The 15590-nt window shown below is 37.4% G+C and overlaps 1 protein-coding gene and 1 long non-coding RNA gene across 5 annotated transcripts; both read left to right on the top strand.

Annotated features, from left to right (window-relative positions):
- The first annotated feature begins 198 nt into the window (after positions 1-198).
- Positions 199-14920, top strand: LOC124187219 (DNA mismatch repair protein Msh2). 4 transcript variants are annotated; one of them, XM_046579603.1, is made up of 15 exons: positions 199-382; positions 465-514; positions 9959-10082; positions 10194-10450; positions 10573-10740; positions 10826-11014; positions 11244-11638; positions 12143-12357; positions 12566-12883; positions 13013-13234; positions 13374-13606; positions 13685-13776; positions 13962-14184; positions 14303-14395; positions 14523-14920. In XM_046579603.1, the coding sequence occupies exons 1-15, from the start codon at positions 349-351 to the stop codon at positions 14676-14678; spliced, it is 2769 nt and encodes a 922-aa protein (XP_046435559.1). In that variant the 5' UTR covers positions 199-348; the 3' UTR covers positions 14679-14920. The 4 variants fall into 4 exon arrangements, with proteins under 4 accessions (XP_046435559.1, XP_046435562.1, XP_046435561.1 ...); XM_046579606.1 differs by lacking the exons at positions 199-382; positions 465-514 and adding an exon at positions 8801-8820; XM_046579605.1 differs by lacking the exons at positions 199-382; positions 465-514 and adding an exon at positions 8843-8959.
- On the top strand, positions 5238-5816 carry LOC124187236. Its single transcript, XR_006871803.1, has 3 exons — positions 5238-5361; positions 5425-5634; positions 5698-5816. It is a non-coding gene; the product is annotated as an uncharacterized LOC124187236 (long non-coding RNA).
- Positions 14921-15590: the final 670 nt, after the last annotated feature.

Below are 15590 nucleotides of genomic sequence, written 5' to 3'. Positions count from 1 at the left end.
GTAATGGTTCGTGCGTTGAATGAGGAGTTAAATCTATTTGTATTCTCGAATACTTTGGCGACGTTTCGCGTCTTGAAATATTCAACCGAAGTACCGCCATGTATTATACAACACAATTTGAATATGGTGGTATTTGAAAAATAATCGATTAAACTCGATACCTCAGGACAAAATAATCGATTATTTTTGATCATTCAATTCTTAAACGGCGGGAACAGCGAGGACGTCACATGACATGATTTGTCGCCGTTTTACCGCTCCTTAAATAATCAACCAATTATTGTTGAAAAGAGTCATTGACATTTATCTATCTCTCGTTAACGGATTATTCGCAAAAAAGGGATCGAGATGGCTGTTCAACCAAATCAACAGTTCAACATGGGTTAGTAAACAACAAACATAACCACACTAATTAAAAAGGCACCATTTACTTCACACTACGTAATCATTATTTTCACTTTTAGACAATGCGACGCAACAGAGCTTTATCAGATTCTTTAAAAATCTTCCTGAAGTAAGTATTCATCATCTTACCTTGGCTCAATTTACGGTCCAAAATTAATTCCAACCTAACCACAAGAAAACTAAATCGCACTTCGGATAAACAAAATCACAGTCTGAATGTATTTCAAGATCTGCATTGGATACCCTCCGTGCAGTAATAAAAAAGTGAAGCATATTATTCGTCGTCTACTCTATTCTACTTTCAGTTTTCAAAAAAATTATTCCAAATCTATTTCTAGTGCAACTCCTCAGTTTTCTTGCTAAAAAAAATATTTGCAGAGGGTATAATCATATACGTCAAATATCATTGTTAATGTTGAGAATAGAATAAATACTAACGAACGTATCTGCTAAATGAATAAGCGATGCGATGAATTGACCATAGAAAAATTGAAGAAAGAGAATCAACCTCACTATGATAAATTTCTATCTCTTTGTGGCTAATTCATTTTCACTTCAGACTGCATAAATACCGCAAACTTTTTCTCGAAGCATTTGTTTACTTTAAGTTGCACTCTGATTGCCATATTTCCTACAGAATATTGTCTACTTCGTAACAATATTTGTTTAAAATGAGTGAGTTATGTCAGAAAATGTTTATTAAACGTTCATAATTCCAAACTTAATTTATTCATTCATTTACAAAAATTTTATAATAAAATTGAACCTTCTAGAAACATTTTAGCCAGATGAGAAAAGAAAAAATGTAATAATTCAACTACATAGAGTTTTCGCAATTTCTTCTCATCAATTCCTGTCAAATTAAATTCTGACCACTTCGAAGCAAGTTGAGATAAGTGCTCATAATTATCATTAGGTGCTTGATGTCAGTTGATCAGATTGCTCCTTTATGTTTACAATATTTATTAAACAGAAAAAAAGTTCTCGTTATCGCATATCACTACGAATTCATTATTACTTTTTGCTTAGTTATAATTTGAGGGAATAAAGAAACAGTAGCTTAATTGTATAAAAAAATTTGTTAACTCAGTTAAACGTAAATGACAATGCTTTACAATTTCTCGCATATTCATAAAATGTCGTGAAATTCTTAATACTAAGTAAATGTAATGTTAATTCTTTATACTAACAATATTTCATATCATTACTGTATTATTGATGAATAATTTTTTGCCAGACTATCGCAATAATCAATTCATACGAACATACATACGCAAGCTTTGAAAACATATCAGTATTCCGTTTTTTTTTTTTACCATTGGTTACCTGACACTGTATACTCATTTTTGTAATAGTTAACTTTATAAAAAAAATTTACCATCTGGTAAGAATACCTACAAAGCATCGAATGGCTTGAAAGCAAAATACAATGTAAAAGAAAAAAGTGAAATTAGAACTGTTTGTAATAACTGATGGCACACAAGATTCTTTGGTCTCACCTTTGTTAAAACATTTTACATTTATATTATTGGCAAATAGCTATGATATGACGTCTGAATTAGTTATGACTGTACAATTATAGTTGGTCAAAATGAAAGAATGTTGATAGTCAGTAGAACTACAGTCATCCAATAGCACTAGTTAACCAAAGATACTTATTGCGCGTTCTCTGGCTTTGTCTATTGTGTTACTAACTCTGTTTCTAAATCTGCGCCATAATGAGGGAGCAGCAGTTGTTGTTGGCGGAGGGACAGTTGTGGATGTAGAAATTGGAGACTCAGTGGTTGTTGGAATGGAGACCTCGGTGGTCATAGTTGTGGGCTCTGTGGATGTAGTTGACCAAATAATTTCAAAAGGTTCCTTGTCGCCATCTACAGGTGGTAATATTGCACTTGGATTTGGCTTAACAGTATTAAATAAATCTGGTTCATGATCACTGTTGTATGGTCCATTTGCTCCGTATGCTTCTATAAATCTGTTTTCAATTTCAGGAATCGGTTGTACATTTTTTGGATTGACATTTGAATCGCCTGAATTCTGTTTGTCAAGTTGACTTACATGGGTGTATCTTAGAGTCGGCTCTTGGCTGGTCGTTACCTCGTTTGGAACATGCTCTACTTGCGAATCCTGCCCATGTTCTCCTTGGTTAACTTGAGGTTTATGTTGAATGCCGTAATACCTATTCCTCCGACGGCCCCCAGTTTTAGTCGGCTGAACTCGATGTGACTGTTCACTACCGTATAATTCTGTATTGGAAATTGTTTCATGACTGGGTTGATCTCCTCTATTTGACGGGGAAGTCACAATGATTTCTGGTGCACCATTTTGTATATTAGCCATTGATGGCTGTTCCTGTTCTGTGGAAAATTTTTGTATGTGGATTGTTCTGTGTTTTGGACGTTTTGGTTTTGGTTTTGGTGCAGGCTGTATTCCTACTTGCGCTGGGTAGTCCAATACTTGATCTTGTCCGAATTGATTTAAATTTCCATTGTAAATTCCTGAGTTACTTGTTGCTTGTTGGTTCAGATCTTCGGCCTGTTGACCTCCAAGTTGAAAACGATCGAGCCCCCAATTAGTCTGCTGTCCAAAGTCTGAATTTCCACCAGTAATTTGCTGTGAGAGGTCTTCCGTTTCTTGAGTGAGACCCTGTGTTCTTTGGTTCAGATCTTCGGCCTGTTGACCTCCAAGTTGAAAACGATCGAGCCCCCAAATAGTCTGCTGTCCAAAGTCTGAATTTCCACCAGTAATTTGCTGTGAGAGGTCTTCCGTTTCTTGAGTGAGACCCTGTGTTCTTTGGTTCAGATCTTCGGCCTGTTGACCTCCAACTTGAAAACGATCGAGCCCCCAATTAGTCTGCTGTCCAAAGTCTGAATTTCCACCAGTAATTTGCTGTGAGAGGTCTTCCGTTTCTTGAGTGAGACCCTGTGTTCTTTGGTTCAGATCTTCGGCCTGTTGATCTCCTACTTGAAAATGATCGAGCCCCCAATTAGTCTGCTGTCCAAAGTCTGAATTTCCACCAGTAATTTGCTGTGAGAGGTCTTCCGTTTCTTGAGTGAGACCCTGTGTTCTTTGGTTCAGATCTTCGGCCTGTTGACCTCCAACTTGAAAACGATCGAGCCCCCAATTAGTCTGCTGTCCAAAGTCTGAATTTCCACCAGTAATTTGCTGTGAGAGGTCTTCCGTTTCTTGAGTGAGACCCTGTGTTCTTTGGTTCAGATCTTCGGCCTGTTGATCTCCTACTTGAAAATGATCGAGCCCCCAATTAGTCTGCTGTCCAAAGTCTGAATTTCCACCAGTAATTTGCTGTGAGAGGTCTTCCGTTTCTTGAGTGAGACCCTGTGTTCTTTGGTTCAGATCTTCGGCCTGTTGATCTCCAACTTGAAAATGATCGAGCCCCCAATTAGTCTGCTGTCCAAAGTCTGAATTTCCACCAGTAATTTGCTGTGAGAGGTCTTCCGTTTCCTGAGTGAGACCCTGTGTTCTTTGGTTCAGATCTTCGACCTGTTGATCTCCAACTTGAAAACGATCGAGCCCCCAATTAGTCTGCTGTCCAAAGTCTGAATTTCCACCAGTAATTTGCTGTGAGAGGTCTTCCGTTTCTTGAGTGAGACCCTGTGTTCTTTGGTTCAGATCTTCGGCCTGTTGATCTCCAACTTGAAAATGATCGAGCCCCCAATTAGTCTGCTGTCCAAAGTCTGAATTTCCACCAGTAATTTGCTGTGAGAGGTCTTCCGTTTCTTGAGTGAGACCCTGTGTTCTTTGGTTCAGATCTTCGACCTGTTGATCTCCAACTTGAAAACGATCGAGCCCCCAATTAGTCTGCTGTCCAAAGTCTGAATTTCCACCAGTAATTTGCTGTGAGAGGTCTTCCGTGTCTTGAGTGAGACCCTGCGATTGTTGATTAAAGTCCTCCGTCTGCTGAGTAAGGTCCTGTGTTTGCTGGGTAAGGTCCTCTGTTTCTTGGTTAAGATCTTGTGTTTGTTGGGTGAGATCTTCCTCTTGTGGAGAGATCTTCTCTATCTCTTGATGTCTATTGTCTTCTTTTTCATCATCGAAAAACAATTCATGCACATCTTTAAAATTTGATACATGCGGCACATAGTTTGGCTCCCCTACATCTATGGAGTGACCAGATTCTTGTTGAAGACTTTGTGTCACATCTACGGTTTGTTGGGTAAGATCCTCAGCTTGCTGGCCAAGGTTTCCTGATTCTGCAATAAATCCTTCCGTTTGTTGAGGAAGATCTTCTATCTGTTGCGTCAGATCTTGCGATTGTTGAATATATCCTTGTGTTTGTTGAGGGAGTTCTTCCGTTTGCTGTGTGAAATCCTGTGATTGTTGCGTAAAGTCCTCCGTCTGTTGGGTAAAGTCTTGTGTTTGCTGGGTAAGATCCTCTGTTTGTTGGGTAAGATCCTGTGTTTGCTGGGCAAGATCCTCTGTTTGCTGAGTAAGGTCTCCTAATTGCTCAATAACACCCTGCGATTGTTGACCAAAGTCCTCCGTCTGTTGGGTAAGGTCTTGTGTTTGCTGGGTAAGATCCTCCGTTTGTTGGGTAAGATCCTGCGTTTGCTGAGTAAGGTCTCCCGATTGCTCAATAACACCCTGTGATTGTTGACTGAAATCCTCCGTCTGTTGGGTAAGATCCTGTGTTTGCTGGGTAAGGTCTCCCGATTGCTCAATAATACCCTGCGATTGTTGACCAAAGTCCTCCGTCTGTTGGGTAAGGTCTTGTGTTTGCTGGGTAAGATCCTCCGTTTGTTGGGTAAGATCTTGCGTTTGCTGAGTAAGGTCTCCCGATTGCTCAATAACACCCTGTGATTGTTGACTGAAATCCTCCGTCTGTTGGGTAAGATCCTGTGTTTGCTGGGTAAGGTCTCCCGATTGCTCAATAACACCCTGTGATTGTTGACTAAAGTCCTCCGTCTGTTGGGTCAGATCCTGTGTTTGCTGGGTAAGGTCTCCCGATTGCTCAATAACACCCTGTGATTGTTGACTAAAGTCCTCCGTCTGTTGGGTCAGATCCTGTGTTTGCTGGGTAAGATCCTCCGTTTGTTGGGTAAGATCCTGTGTTTGCTGAGTAAGGTCTCCCGATTGCTCAATAACACCCTGTGATTGTTGACTAAAATCCTCCGCCTGTTGGGTAAGATCTTGTGTTTGCTGGGTTAAGTCCTCTGTTTGTTGAGTGAGATCCTGTGTTTGCTGGGTAAGATCCTGTGTTTGCTGGGTAAGGTCTCCTGATTGCTCAATAACACCCTGTGATTGTTGACTAAAGTCCTCTGTCTGTTGGGTAAGATCTTGTGTTTGCTGAGTTAAATCCTCTGTTTGTTGGGTAAGATCTTCTATTTGTTGGGTAAGATCTTCTGTTTGCTGGGTAAGATCTTCCGTGTGCTGGTTGATATGTTGGGTTTGTTGATCAAAATCTTCAGTATTCCGTCTATATTGTGTATGATATTGGGAATTCTCATACGTGGTATGTCCACTTGCAGTATCTACACAATCAGGTCCGTGTGCCAGTCGCCCTAAATCAATACCCTGTGTACTCAGTCTTCCAGATTGAATTCTGTAATTCCTGTGATAATTATTACCGACGGTTTTATCCTGGCTCACACCATGCGTTTGTTGTGTTTCTCTATTACTATCAGCTTGGAGGTATCGTCTGTCAATATTCGGATACTGGGACGAAGACGAAGAGGTAGTTTGAAATTGATCATAATGCTGAATGCGGCCTGGTCCTGTTCCTGCGTTATGTGATGAAGAATGATGAATTTGCTGCTCACGATTCAAATTACCAGTGGACACTTGATCTTGGTTCCAACTTTGAGACCCGTGATTGCGTATATACTCTTCCTGCTCAGACTGAGAAAGATAATGACGCTGAGTTTGCCGAGTATTTAATTCTGGGTAAATCGGTTTTTGTACTCCCCCAGCACCATGTCCATTGGTATTGTCGTAGCTGCCGGTCACGTGGCCATAAGTTTGACCCCTTTGGTTTCCACTTTCTATTTGCCGATTAATACTGCTCCCAGTCTGATATACACGTTGACTTTCGCTGTCATGAGCACCGTGCCGTATTTGTTGAGAATCTAATCCCAAGTTATCATAGTTCTGTGACCCGTAGTTACCTGTCGTTGACACATGTCTGAAGTTTGTACGGTCTACAGTCGGACTTGACTGTCCGTAATTTCTAGAAGTCTGCTGCGCGTAATCGCTATTTGAGAAATGTTGACCAGTTTGATGAACCTCTCGTCCCATAGAATCAATCTGTCTCTGCAGTTGCTGTACTTCTCTTTCAAAGGTTGTAGCTCCATCAGTCCCTGAAATCAAATTTGGAATCCCGCCATCCGAGCTGTAAGTCGAGGTATAATTTTTCCTGTAGAAACGAATTTTTTGCGGTCCTGTAACAACTTGTCCTCGTTCTTCGTACACCCTGCCGTTACCTCCGTCAGTTTTATAAGTGTTAGCTGTGGTCCAATTTCCTGGCCTCAGTGATTCCTGTTCAGACAATCCTTGCTGCGTCGACCAACTGTTGAATCCGGATGTATTTTCGCCAAACTGACTGCTCGTTACACGTTGCTGTTGACTTCCTAGTCTTTCATCCTGGCTGCTAAATTGATTTGCTGAATGTAAAGAACCCTGCGAAGCGTATGAATTTTCACGGATTGCAGATTGATCGTAAGCATAGTTCTGTTCCTGGCCAAAACTGCCCTGGTTTGCCGATTGACTACCGTATTGAATGTTGTCAGAATCAAATCCAGATAAAGACGGTACTTCAAATCCACCTGGGTTTCCGCTGCTGTAGCTCGAGGTGAAATTTTTTTTGTAATATCTCACTCGGACTGGGCCTTGAACTTGTTGACCTTGCTCTTCGTACACCCTACCATGACCGTCAGCTGTTCGATACTGTTTCACGTCCCTCCAGTTTCCAGGCCTGGTATTATCAAAGGCTAACTGATTCTGGGGTCCACCGAGTTCACCCTCTACTTGTTGTGTCAAATCTTCCAAATTTGCTGACCTCTGCGATAAGTTGTTGCTATTTACCCAACCACTCTGCGTTTGGTAGCCACCGGTAGTATCTGATGTCACACATCTGATACACCCATTCGGTGCTGAGAACGATTCTACGAACAGCGATATTACGAAAACAGCCACCGCTGCTGGCGCCATGCTTGAGCTTTGACCCCTGGAAATAAAAGAATTTTATTCTTATTCAAATTATGATGACAACGTAATTTATATATTGAATAAATTAAAATCGTTTCAGATTAAATATATCATTCTATAGACTGTCGTTAGTCGTTATAAAAGATTTATTGACAGTCTAATGAGAATTCTTGTTTGTAATTATTTTTACAGTATATACTTTTGGCTTTTATTTACGTTATAAAAAGAATTTTGTTGATAACTTATTATTTGCTCCTTTTAATTTTATATCCGTACCGATTGAATACAAATTTCTCCTTGCAACTTCGTTTTGCAATATAACGTAACAAGAGGTTTAACCATTTTCAACAAAGAGGAATTAAATGTGTTTAAACGTATAAAAAGGAGTGAAATTCCCGCCAACAATTGCGTCGTTTCCGAGTTTTAAATTACAATAAAATGAATCACATTTCACTATTTGAATATTAAGTACCCTTGGTCAATGCGGTATTGCGTATCAAATACTTAAAATAATGAAACCATGTTATGTAAAGATGTAAAGCAATCCATATTTCAAATTAAACATTAGATTTTTCATCAAATATACAGAATCAGTAAAATAAAGTCACGCATTATCAGAATTGAAAATGTAAATGATCATTAATAAAATGCAGAAAAAATAAGAAATTACTTATATAGTACAGTTTTGGATTGACGCAATGTTAATTACCTTATCATGAAAGCTCAAACTGCCACTTTCTTAGTGCGCTTTTATAATTATAACGAGGATGTTAACACTTAAACAATTCACAGATTATTGGCCGTAGCAGTCACCAGCTATTCCCTATATGAGGATCTCCCCCTCTTCGAATCTTGGACTCTTGAAAGTTCTTCTGCCGTCATTCACAGACATCTCTTCTCATTATCCGCTTGTTTACTTAGCATAATCATTTTTTATCAGTATTCTAATGTCAGTCACTATTAAAGATATTACTGATATCTGTTTAATTCGCGGGAAATTATTTGTTCATAAATTCATAGAAAGCTGGATCTTCTGGGAAATATAAAACATCCAAAACACTTTGTATAATTAGCACATTTATTTTATTTTTTTGCTTTGTGCAGATTACGGCGACCGGTCCATATCTCAAATAATGAATAACTTGCATTTTTCATTGCCACGAATCAGTTCTATATAATTATTAGTTATGCCATTATTATTCTATGAATGTCTCAATTATGATTATTATTTTACTTGTCCCGGTGAGATCCAAGGTAAAGTGCAAGGCTTGGCTTGTCCATCCAGTCACCCAGTCATAGTTTGACCGTGACATAAGTTCTCAGAAGGCAGTTTATGTATTTTTTCAATTCATTAGCTCATCGCACAACCACGAAATGATTGTATACAGTAATGGTAACTGATATATTGCTAATTTTGATGAATAAACCATTCCAAGATTCTATTTTTTCTATTTGCATTCCTCGTTTTCTGAGTAGCAGCAGTAATTATCAAAGTTCATAGCATCCTTTTATAGGTCTGTAGTAAGTTGATGTATGACTTCTGATTTACAATCGTTACTGATTTTTATCACCCGTTTTATCCACCATGTAATTGATATTTCAACATTCATATTTTACATTACTGTTGGTTTATTTTCAGCTCCATGTTGTTTTTTACCAATTCATTATTCAATTGTTGTTACTGTATTAAATATTCTGACCCCAAGCTATTTTATTATTCACTATTTAATAGAATATACAAATATTTATTTCTAATAGTTCTATTTCGTTAAATTTGACTGAAAATCATCTCCCAGTCATAAAAGTAATTAACAGATCACCCTGCAATCAAACGTTTAACAATACTCATATTGCAGAGGAATGATGAATTTTTATCTAGCTCTCTAAAAAAAACGAAAATTCATGTCGAGAATAAATAATATTGTTTATTTCGTTGGTGAGATTTTTACAAAAATATGACTTTTACTGGATTTCTTTGATGATGGACAAACGTTTGTTCGTCGATGTCGAGATTTCCGTAAATTTGTTTTTCAGCGTAACATGCCGTAGTAATGATATGCCCTATCACCCTATGACCTGCTGATAAATCCCGGTATAACGCCATCCGTGTCAAGGTCCACTTTCCCAGAAGCAAGCCAATAATTTATCATAAAATTATTCAGCAAATGTTACATTTTCAATCGGAATATTTATTCCTTTTACGTGTTATCGAATGCTGTCAAGGTTGAAGATTTCTTTGTTAATTAATGTGCTATATAAAGTATGTCTATACAGCCTTATTTTTCTATCGAGCAACGGTTAATGACTAGCCAAAAGTTTTTGATATTAAATTGTTATATTGTACCAAAGATGTAGAATAATATACTGATCGATTTCTTATTTCTTCTTTCAGAAACCATCTAGTACGATACGATTTTTCAACAGGACAGAATACTATACGCTACATGGAAGCGACGCCTTGTTCGCGGCTAAGGAGATCTACAAAAGTACAGCTGGCTGCAAGATGCTCGGTGCTGGTGAGAAAAAACTTTATTACATTTAATTTTACGGTGTTCAATCAACAGTAAGAAATTATTTTCACCGTGATTTATATATCCATTGTTAATCAACCAAATTCATCCCTCCAGAGCCATACAAAACGCAAGGATTGATCCTAAGCAAGTCCAACTTTGAAAATTTTGTTCGTGATTTGTTGCTGGTTAAACAGTACAGAGTGGAAGTGTTTGTTAATCAAGGATCAGGAAAGAATCAGGATTGGATTCTAGAATACAAAGGATCTCCAGGAAATTTAGTTCAATTTGAGGATATTCTATTCAGCAATAATGATGTCGCAGTCAGTACCTCGGTTATGGCTGTGAAACTTGGTGGTGAGGCAAAAAACAGGGTAAGAATATAACAGTCGACGATAAATTTGAACAGCAAAGTTACTTGCCATTGCATCTATGCTTCATGTAATATACACAGTTGTAATGGATTCTTGGATAAAATTTAATCTCGTAATTACAGATAGTCGGAGTGAGTTGCGTAGATTCAGTTGAGCGTTTAATTGCTGTTTGCGAATTTGCTGACGACGATTTGTTCTCAAACCTAGAAGCGCTTGTGATTTCCTTTGGACCAAAAGAATGCTTAATAATTCAAGGGGATGGCAGTCAAGAGTTTCAAACTTTGAAACAGGTGATGAATTTACTTTTGCTCGTCTAATAATATATATGTAATAATGTTCTGATTACTCAACGCGACTCTCTGATAATGTCTGTAGTTAATGGAACGAAGTAACATCATGGTCACGCTAAGAAAGAAGAGTGATTTTTCAACGGATTCAATTGTTCAAGACATGAACACGCTTCTGAACTTCAAGAAAGGCCAGCAAAGAAATGCCCAGACACTTGTGGAAATGAATTTAAAAGTGGCTATGGCAGGAACATCAGCGATTATCAAATATCTTGAGGTGACTATCAGCTCTCATCGTCAGCTGTATATGAAATTACAATATATCAAATATATGAATAAAAAAATTTCGTAGGTGGACTTCGTTAGAATTTCTTAGCTATTCTTTGCCTGAAAATTTTCACAGTGTTAGTCTCTTCTATGAAACCATCCTTACAATCAAATCAACATTAGAAACATTTATGTTTTCTAGAAAAATATTAGAAACTAACAAATCTCGTTATTTCTAGTTGACATCGGACGAAGGAAATTTCAATCAGTTCAAGGTAAAACAATTAGAACAGTCTAGATTCGTCAGATTAGATGCAGCAGCAGTGAGAGCGCTGAGCATCGAACCACGCGGCGATCTTCCTTCTGGGACAAGTACAGGCGCTCCGAATAGCATACTGAATCTCTTGGATCGATGCAGAACCCCACAAGGACACAGATTGATATCTCAGTGGATTAGACAACCGCTGCGAGACATTGCGTTGATCAAAGAACGACATGACATTGTTGAAACTTTGGTAAAAGACAACGAATTGAGGTCCTCTCTGATGGAAGATCATCTGAGACGCGTACCCGATCTTCAGCAGCTTGCAAAAAAGTTGGCCAAAAAGAAAGTCACTCTACAGGATTGTTGCAGGTGAAACAAAAGCATTAACATTTTTTATTTCAAACAAAAATGGGCATAACTTCTATTAAGGAAGTATGTACGAGTAGACAGCTAAAAAATGAGTGAATTTTAGAAATCCATATCTCGATAACCAATTATTCAATTCGATTGCCGTTTGTTTTACTTAAAAGTACGTAAATCTAGCTTCATTTATGTCTTTCCTTATTGGAATCAATTATTAGGAAGTGTGTTGTTTATTGACGAAACATGTCACCGAACGGAACAGTTGACATTATTGCCAGTAACAATGCTTCTTATTACTTCTTATTACACTTTATTTATTAATTGAATTTAATAAATGAAATATGTCAATGAAAATACTTAACGAAACTGATTAGTTTGCCAAAAATTACCCAGTTTTCTTCACTATACTTCTATACACCCCATCTTAAAAGTCGTTTTTATTTTTAATCTCTTACGTAGTATTTTGCAGTATCATGTAATCGTAAAATTATAGATCTATTTGGTTTTCAGAATTTACTTTTGTGTCTCGCACTTGCCAGTACTCACCGAACAATTGTGTAATGCAAAATATGGCGCAGCGATGAAGGCAATGATAGTAGATCCACTCAGAGAGCTTATTTCTGATATGGATAAGTATCAACAAATGATAGAACAAACTATTGATTTGGAAGCTGCAGAGAAGGGTGATTACATGGTGAAACCAGAATTTAATAACGATTTGCAAGGTATGAACGACTTTTATAAAGCAATTTTTTAAATTTCCAGCATATGTTTAAAATTAATTTTACTCGTCGATAAATTGACAAACAAGAAAGACCTTACATATCTCTGAGCAGCCACTATGCTCGAAAGTGAAATGTGTGCTTTATACCAGAATCAGACAACTGTCGTTTATCCATATTTGTGCAATTGACAGAGTTTGCATTATTGCAGAGCTTAAGCTGAAAATGAATGATTTGGAGGAAGAAATACAAGGCCTGATCAACAAAGTTGCCACAGACTTGTCTCTTGAAGCTGGAAAAGTTCTCAAACTGGAATCGAATCAACAGTTCGGATATTATTTTCGAATAACGTTGAAAGAAGAAAAGTCTATCAGGAACAAGAAAGGCTACACAACTATAGATTCAAACAAAAGCGGCGTGAGGTTTACAAACCAGAAACTGACGTCTCTTAATGAAGACTTCATAAGCGTCAGGGATCAGTATTTGGAAGAACAAAAATCTGTCATTTCAGAAATCATCAACATCGCAGGTTGACGTAAAATTAATTCTCAACTGCACATATAAAAAAATGGCATATTTCTAACATGTGCTTAATAATCTGCTAACTTCTATATGAAAGCAAATATTGTTATAACTTCTTTCCGTTTCTTTTTTACAGCTGGATATACTGGACCAGTTCATTCTATCGGTTCTGTGACGGCTCAGCTCGACGTACTTACAGCTTTTGCATTAGCTTCAGCTAATGCTCCGAGAGCTTATGTTAGACCAGAAATGTGTTCCAGTGATGTTGGCGAGTTAAATCTCATTCAGGCAAGACATCCTTGCCTAGAACTTCAGGAAGGGGTGGATTTCATCGCAAACGATGTTAGCTTCAAAAGAGGTAACTGTAGTGAATTGAAGGGAAAAGAACTGTGTCAGTTTCAGTTGTACGTTTTTTATTTGATTAGAATAAATTTTCAAATTATACAACCAAATTTATGAATACTGTATTTTGATGATGATAAGAACTCTGTTTACAGACGAATGCACCTTTCACATAATAACTGGGCCAAATATGGGCGGAAAAAGTACGTACATTCGAACAACAGGAGTTGTCGCTCTGCTAGCTCACATTGGCTGTTTTGTGCCTTGTGATAGTGCAAAAATTTCAATACTTGATTGTATTTTGGCGAGAGTCGGAGCCGATGATTCTCAAACTAAAGGACTTTCTACCTTCATGACTGAGATGATTGAAACAGCGGCTATTTTAAGGGTATTCAAGGATCCTAGTTCTCCTTTTAGTATTCGCTCAACTAAGACTTTCTTCTAACACTGTGATTGCTTGTTTTAGACCGCAACGTCTAACTCTCTTGTCATAATCGACGAACTTGGTAGAGGAACTTCCACGTATGAGGGTTGCGGAATAGCTTGGTCTATAGCCGAGTGAGTGTTTCACGTTTGAGTTGTGATTTCATTGGTAGAGTTTTCAGAATTATGTAAATTATTCGCAAATAAGACATCTGTACATGCTCCTGAATTACCAGCCTTTCTCTGTTACCCAATTCCCAAAGGACAAGTAAATTTATTATAGATGTATACCTAATATCTTCTCTTTTTTATCTCCACAGTCATTTGGCCACAGAACTCAAACCTTACTGTCTCTTCGCTACTCATTTCCATGAAATAACGAGGCTAGCAGAAGATGTACCAACAGTAAAGAATCTCCAAGTAACTGCAGTTGTCGGAGACAACAAGCTCACTTTACTGTATCGCGTTAAACCAGGTGTTTGCGACCAAAGTTTCGGAATACACGTTGCTAAAATGGCAAACTTTCCAGACGATGTTGTGGAGGTGATAATGACGTTCACATAAACAGCATGTTATAAGATTGAAATTATATTAACATAATTATAAGTAACATTGACAAGGAATGTATCTGAATTCTGGAAAATTCATATTCTCGTTACAGGCCGCTGAAAAAAAACTGATTGAATTGGAAGATTGTCAAAAAATAACTTTTGAAGGCTCGGATGATCCAGCAGCTAGAAGAAAAATTATAAAAGTAAATCTATCATACGCATAGCTGAAAATAACATAAATAGTTCACAGTATAAAATCTAAGTTTAGCAACACTTTTAATTCACAATGATATGGGAATATTTTTAATTTGTTGTGCAATTTTTTTGCAGGCTGGAGACGAGCTGATCGCAAATTTTGCAGCCAAATGCAAAGCACTCGATCCATCATTAACGAAGCCAGAAATTGAAAACAAAATTCAGTTATACAAAGAAGAGATTCTTTCTCACAACAATCCTTATATAAATGCACTGTTGTCGAGTCCGTGAAACGATTGACATTTCGGGCGCTCGGTAAGGAATACAAATAAAAAAGCAAGAGACGAGAAGACCAGTAAGGTAAAAAACTAGTACCTACTATTTCAACGTATAGTTTAGCTTTTTTCACGTAATGCAACCTCGATATTTATTTATTTTTTTTAAATTTTACTACTGATTCTTTCTTTACAATTTTGTAGAAAATATCGAGGAAAAATGTTGTTTTCCACTTGGCTGTCATAATATTATTATTATTATTATTAATATTAGATCACTGTTCCTGTACTTAATATTTTTGTATTTTGAAATAAAATATACAAGCTGTAGAAACCTGTACGTTACAAATTTATTATTAGTTTGTTCCACGGGAATTAATACCTATCATTGAGGCAATTATATACATGATATGTTAATATAAACTCGTACGCTTTGTAAACTGTTCGTTTAAAATCAGTTGCCTTTTAAAGCTTGCCGAGCTGTAACACCCGCGTCACGAGTATGAGTAATCGCAATTACTTCTTCTAAGAAGACTTCGATTTGCAGTTGTCAGGAGCGATGTTATTAACAACGAATGCAAGAAGATAAATAAAACGCCTGTACCGTTATGAATTTGACCTAATGAAAGAATGCACATCTATTTTATGTAGTATGTATAATATATCCGTCAATATTGCATCCATTCACGTGATTATTCGAGCTGAAACGAAATCATCCGTCTTGTTAATCAGGGATAGCAGTAATGGACAATTGTTTTGAAAGTTTGTGTTAAATTGAAAGAGATTTTGATGAGAAAATCATTGCAAAACAATCCCAACAGTGGGCTGTAGAAAATGACCTGCGTCAGTTAGCGTGAATGAATTCCTTGTACTGGATGAGATCACGGGTTAAGTTTCTCCGTGAGTAGCCTACGCCCTTCGTGGGAAA

This window comes from Neodiprion fabricii, chromosome 7, assembly GCF_021155785.1.
Source record: "Neodiprion fabricii isolate iyNeoFabr1 chromosome 7, iyNeoFabr1.1, whole genome shotgun sequence".
In the NCBI taxonomy this organism is placed as follows: Eukaryota; Metazoa; Arthropoda; class Insecta; order Hymenoptera; family Diprionidae; genus Neodiprion; species Neodiprion fabricii.
Note: the sequence above shows the minus strand (reverse complement) of the source record. Positions and strands in the feature narration are given on the sequence as shown.

What these genes read in the sequence shown, in the direction of transcription:
- LOC124187219 (XM_046579603.1), top strand. Translation starts at nt 349, where the DNA reads ATGGCTGTTCAACCAAATCAACAGTTCAACATGG. An exon ending in AGAAATCATCAACATCGCAG is followed by an intron (nt 12,884 to 13,012) that starts GTTGACGTAAAA and finishes TCTTTTTTACAG; the next exon opens with CTGGATATACTGGACCAGTT. An exon ending in CTAGAAGAAAAATTATAAAA is followed by an intron (nt 14,396 to 14,522) that starts GTAAATCTATCA and finishes ATTTTTTTGCAG; the next exon opens with GCTGGAGACGAGCTGATCGC.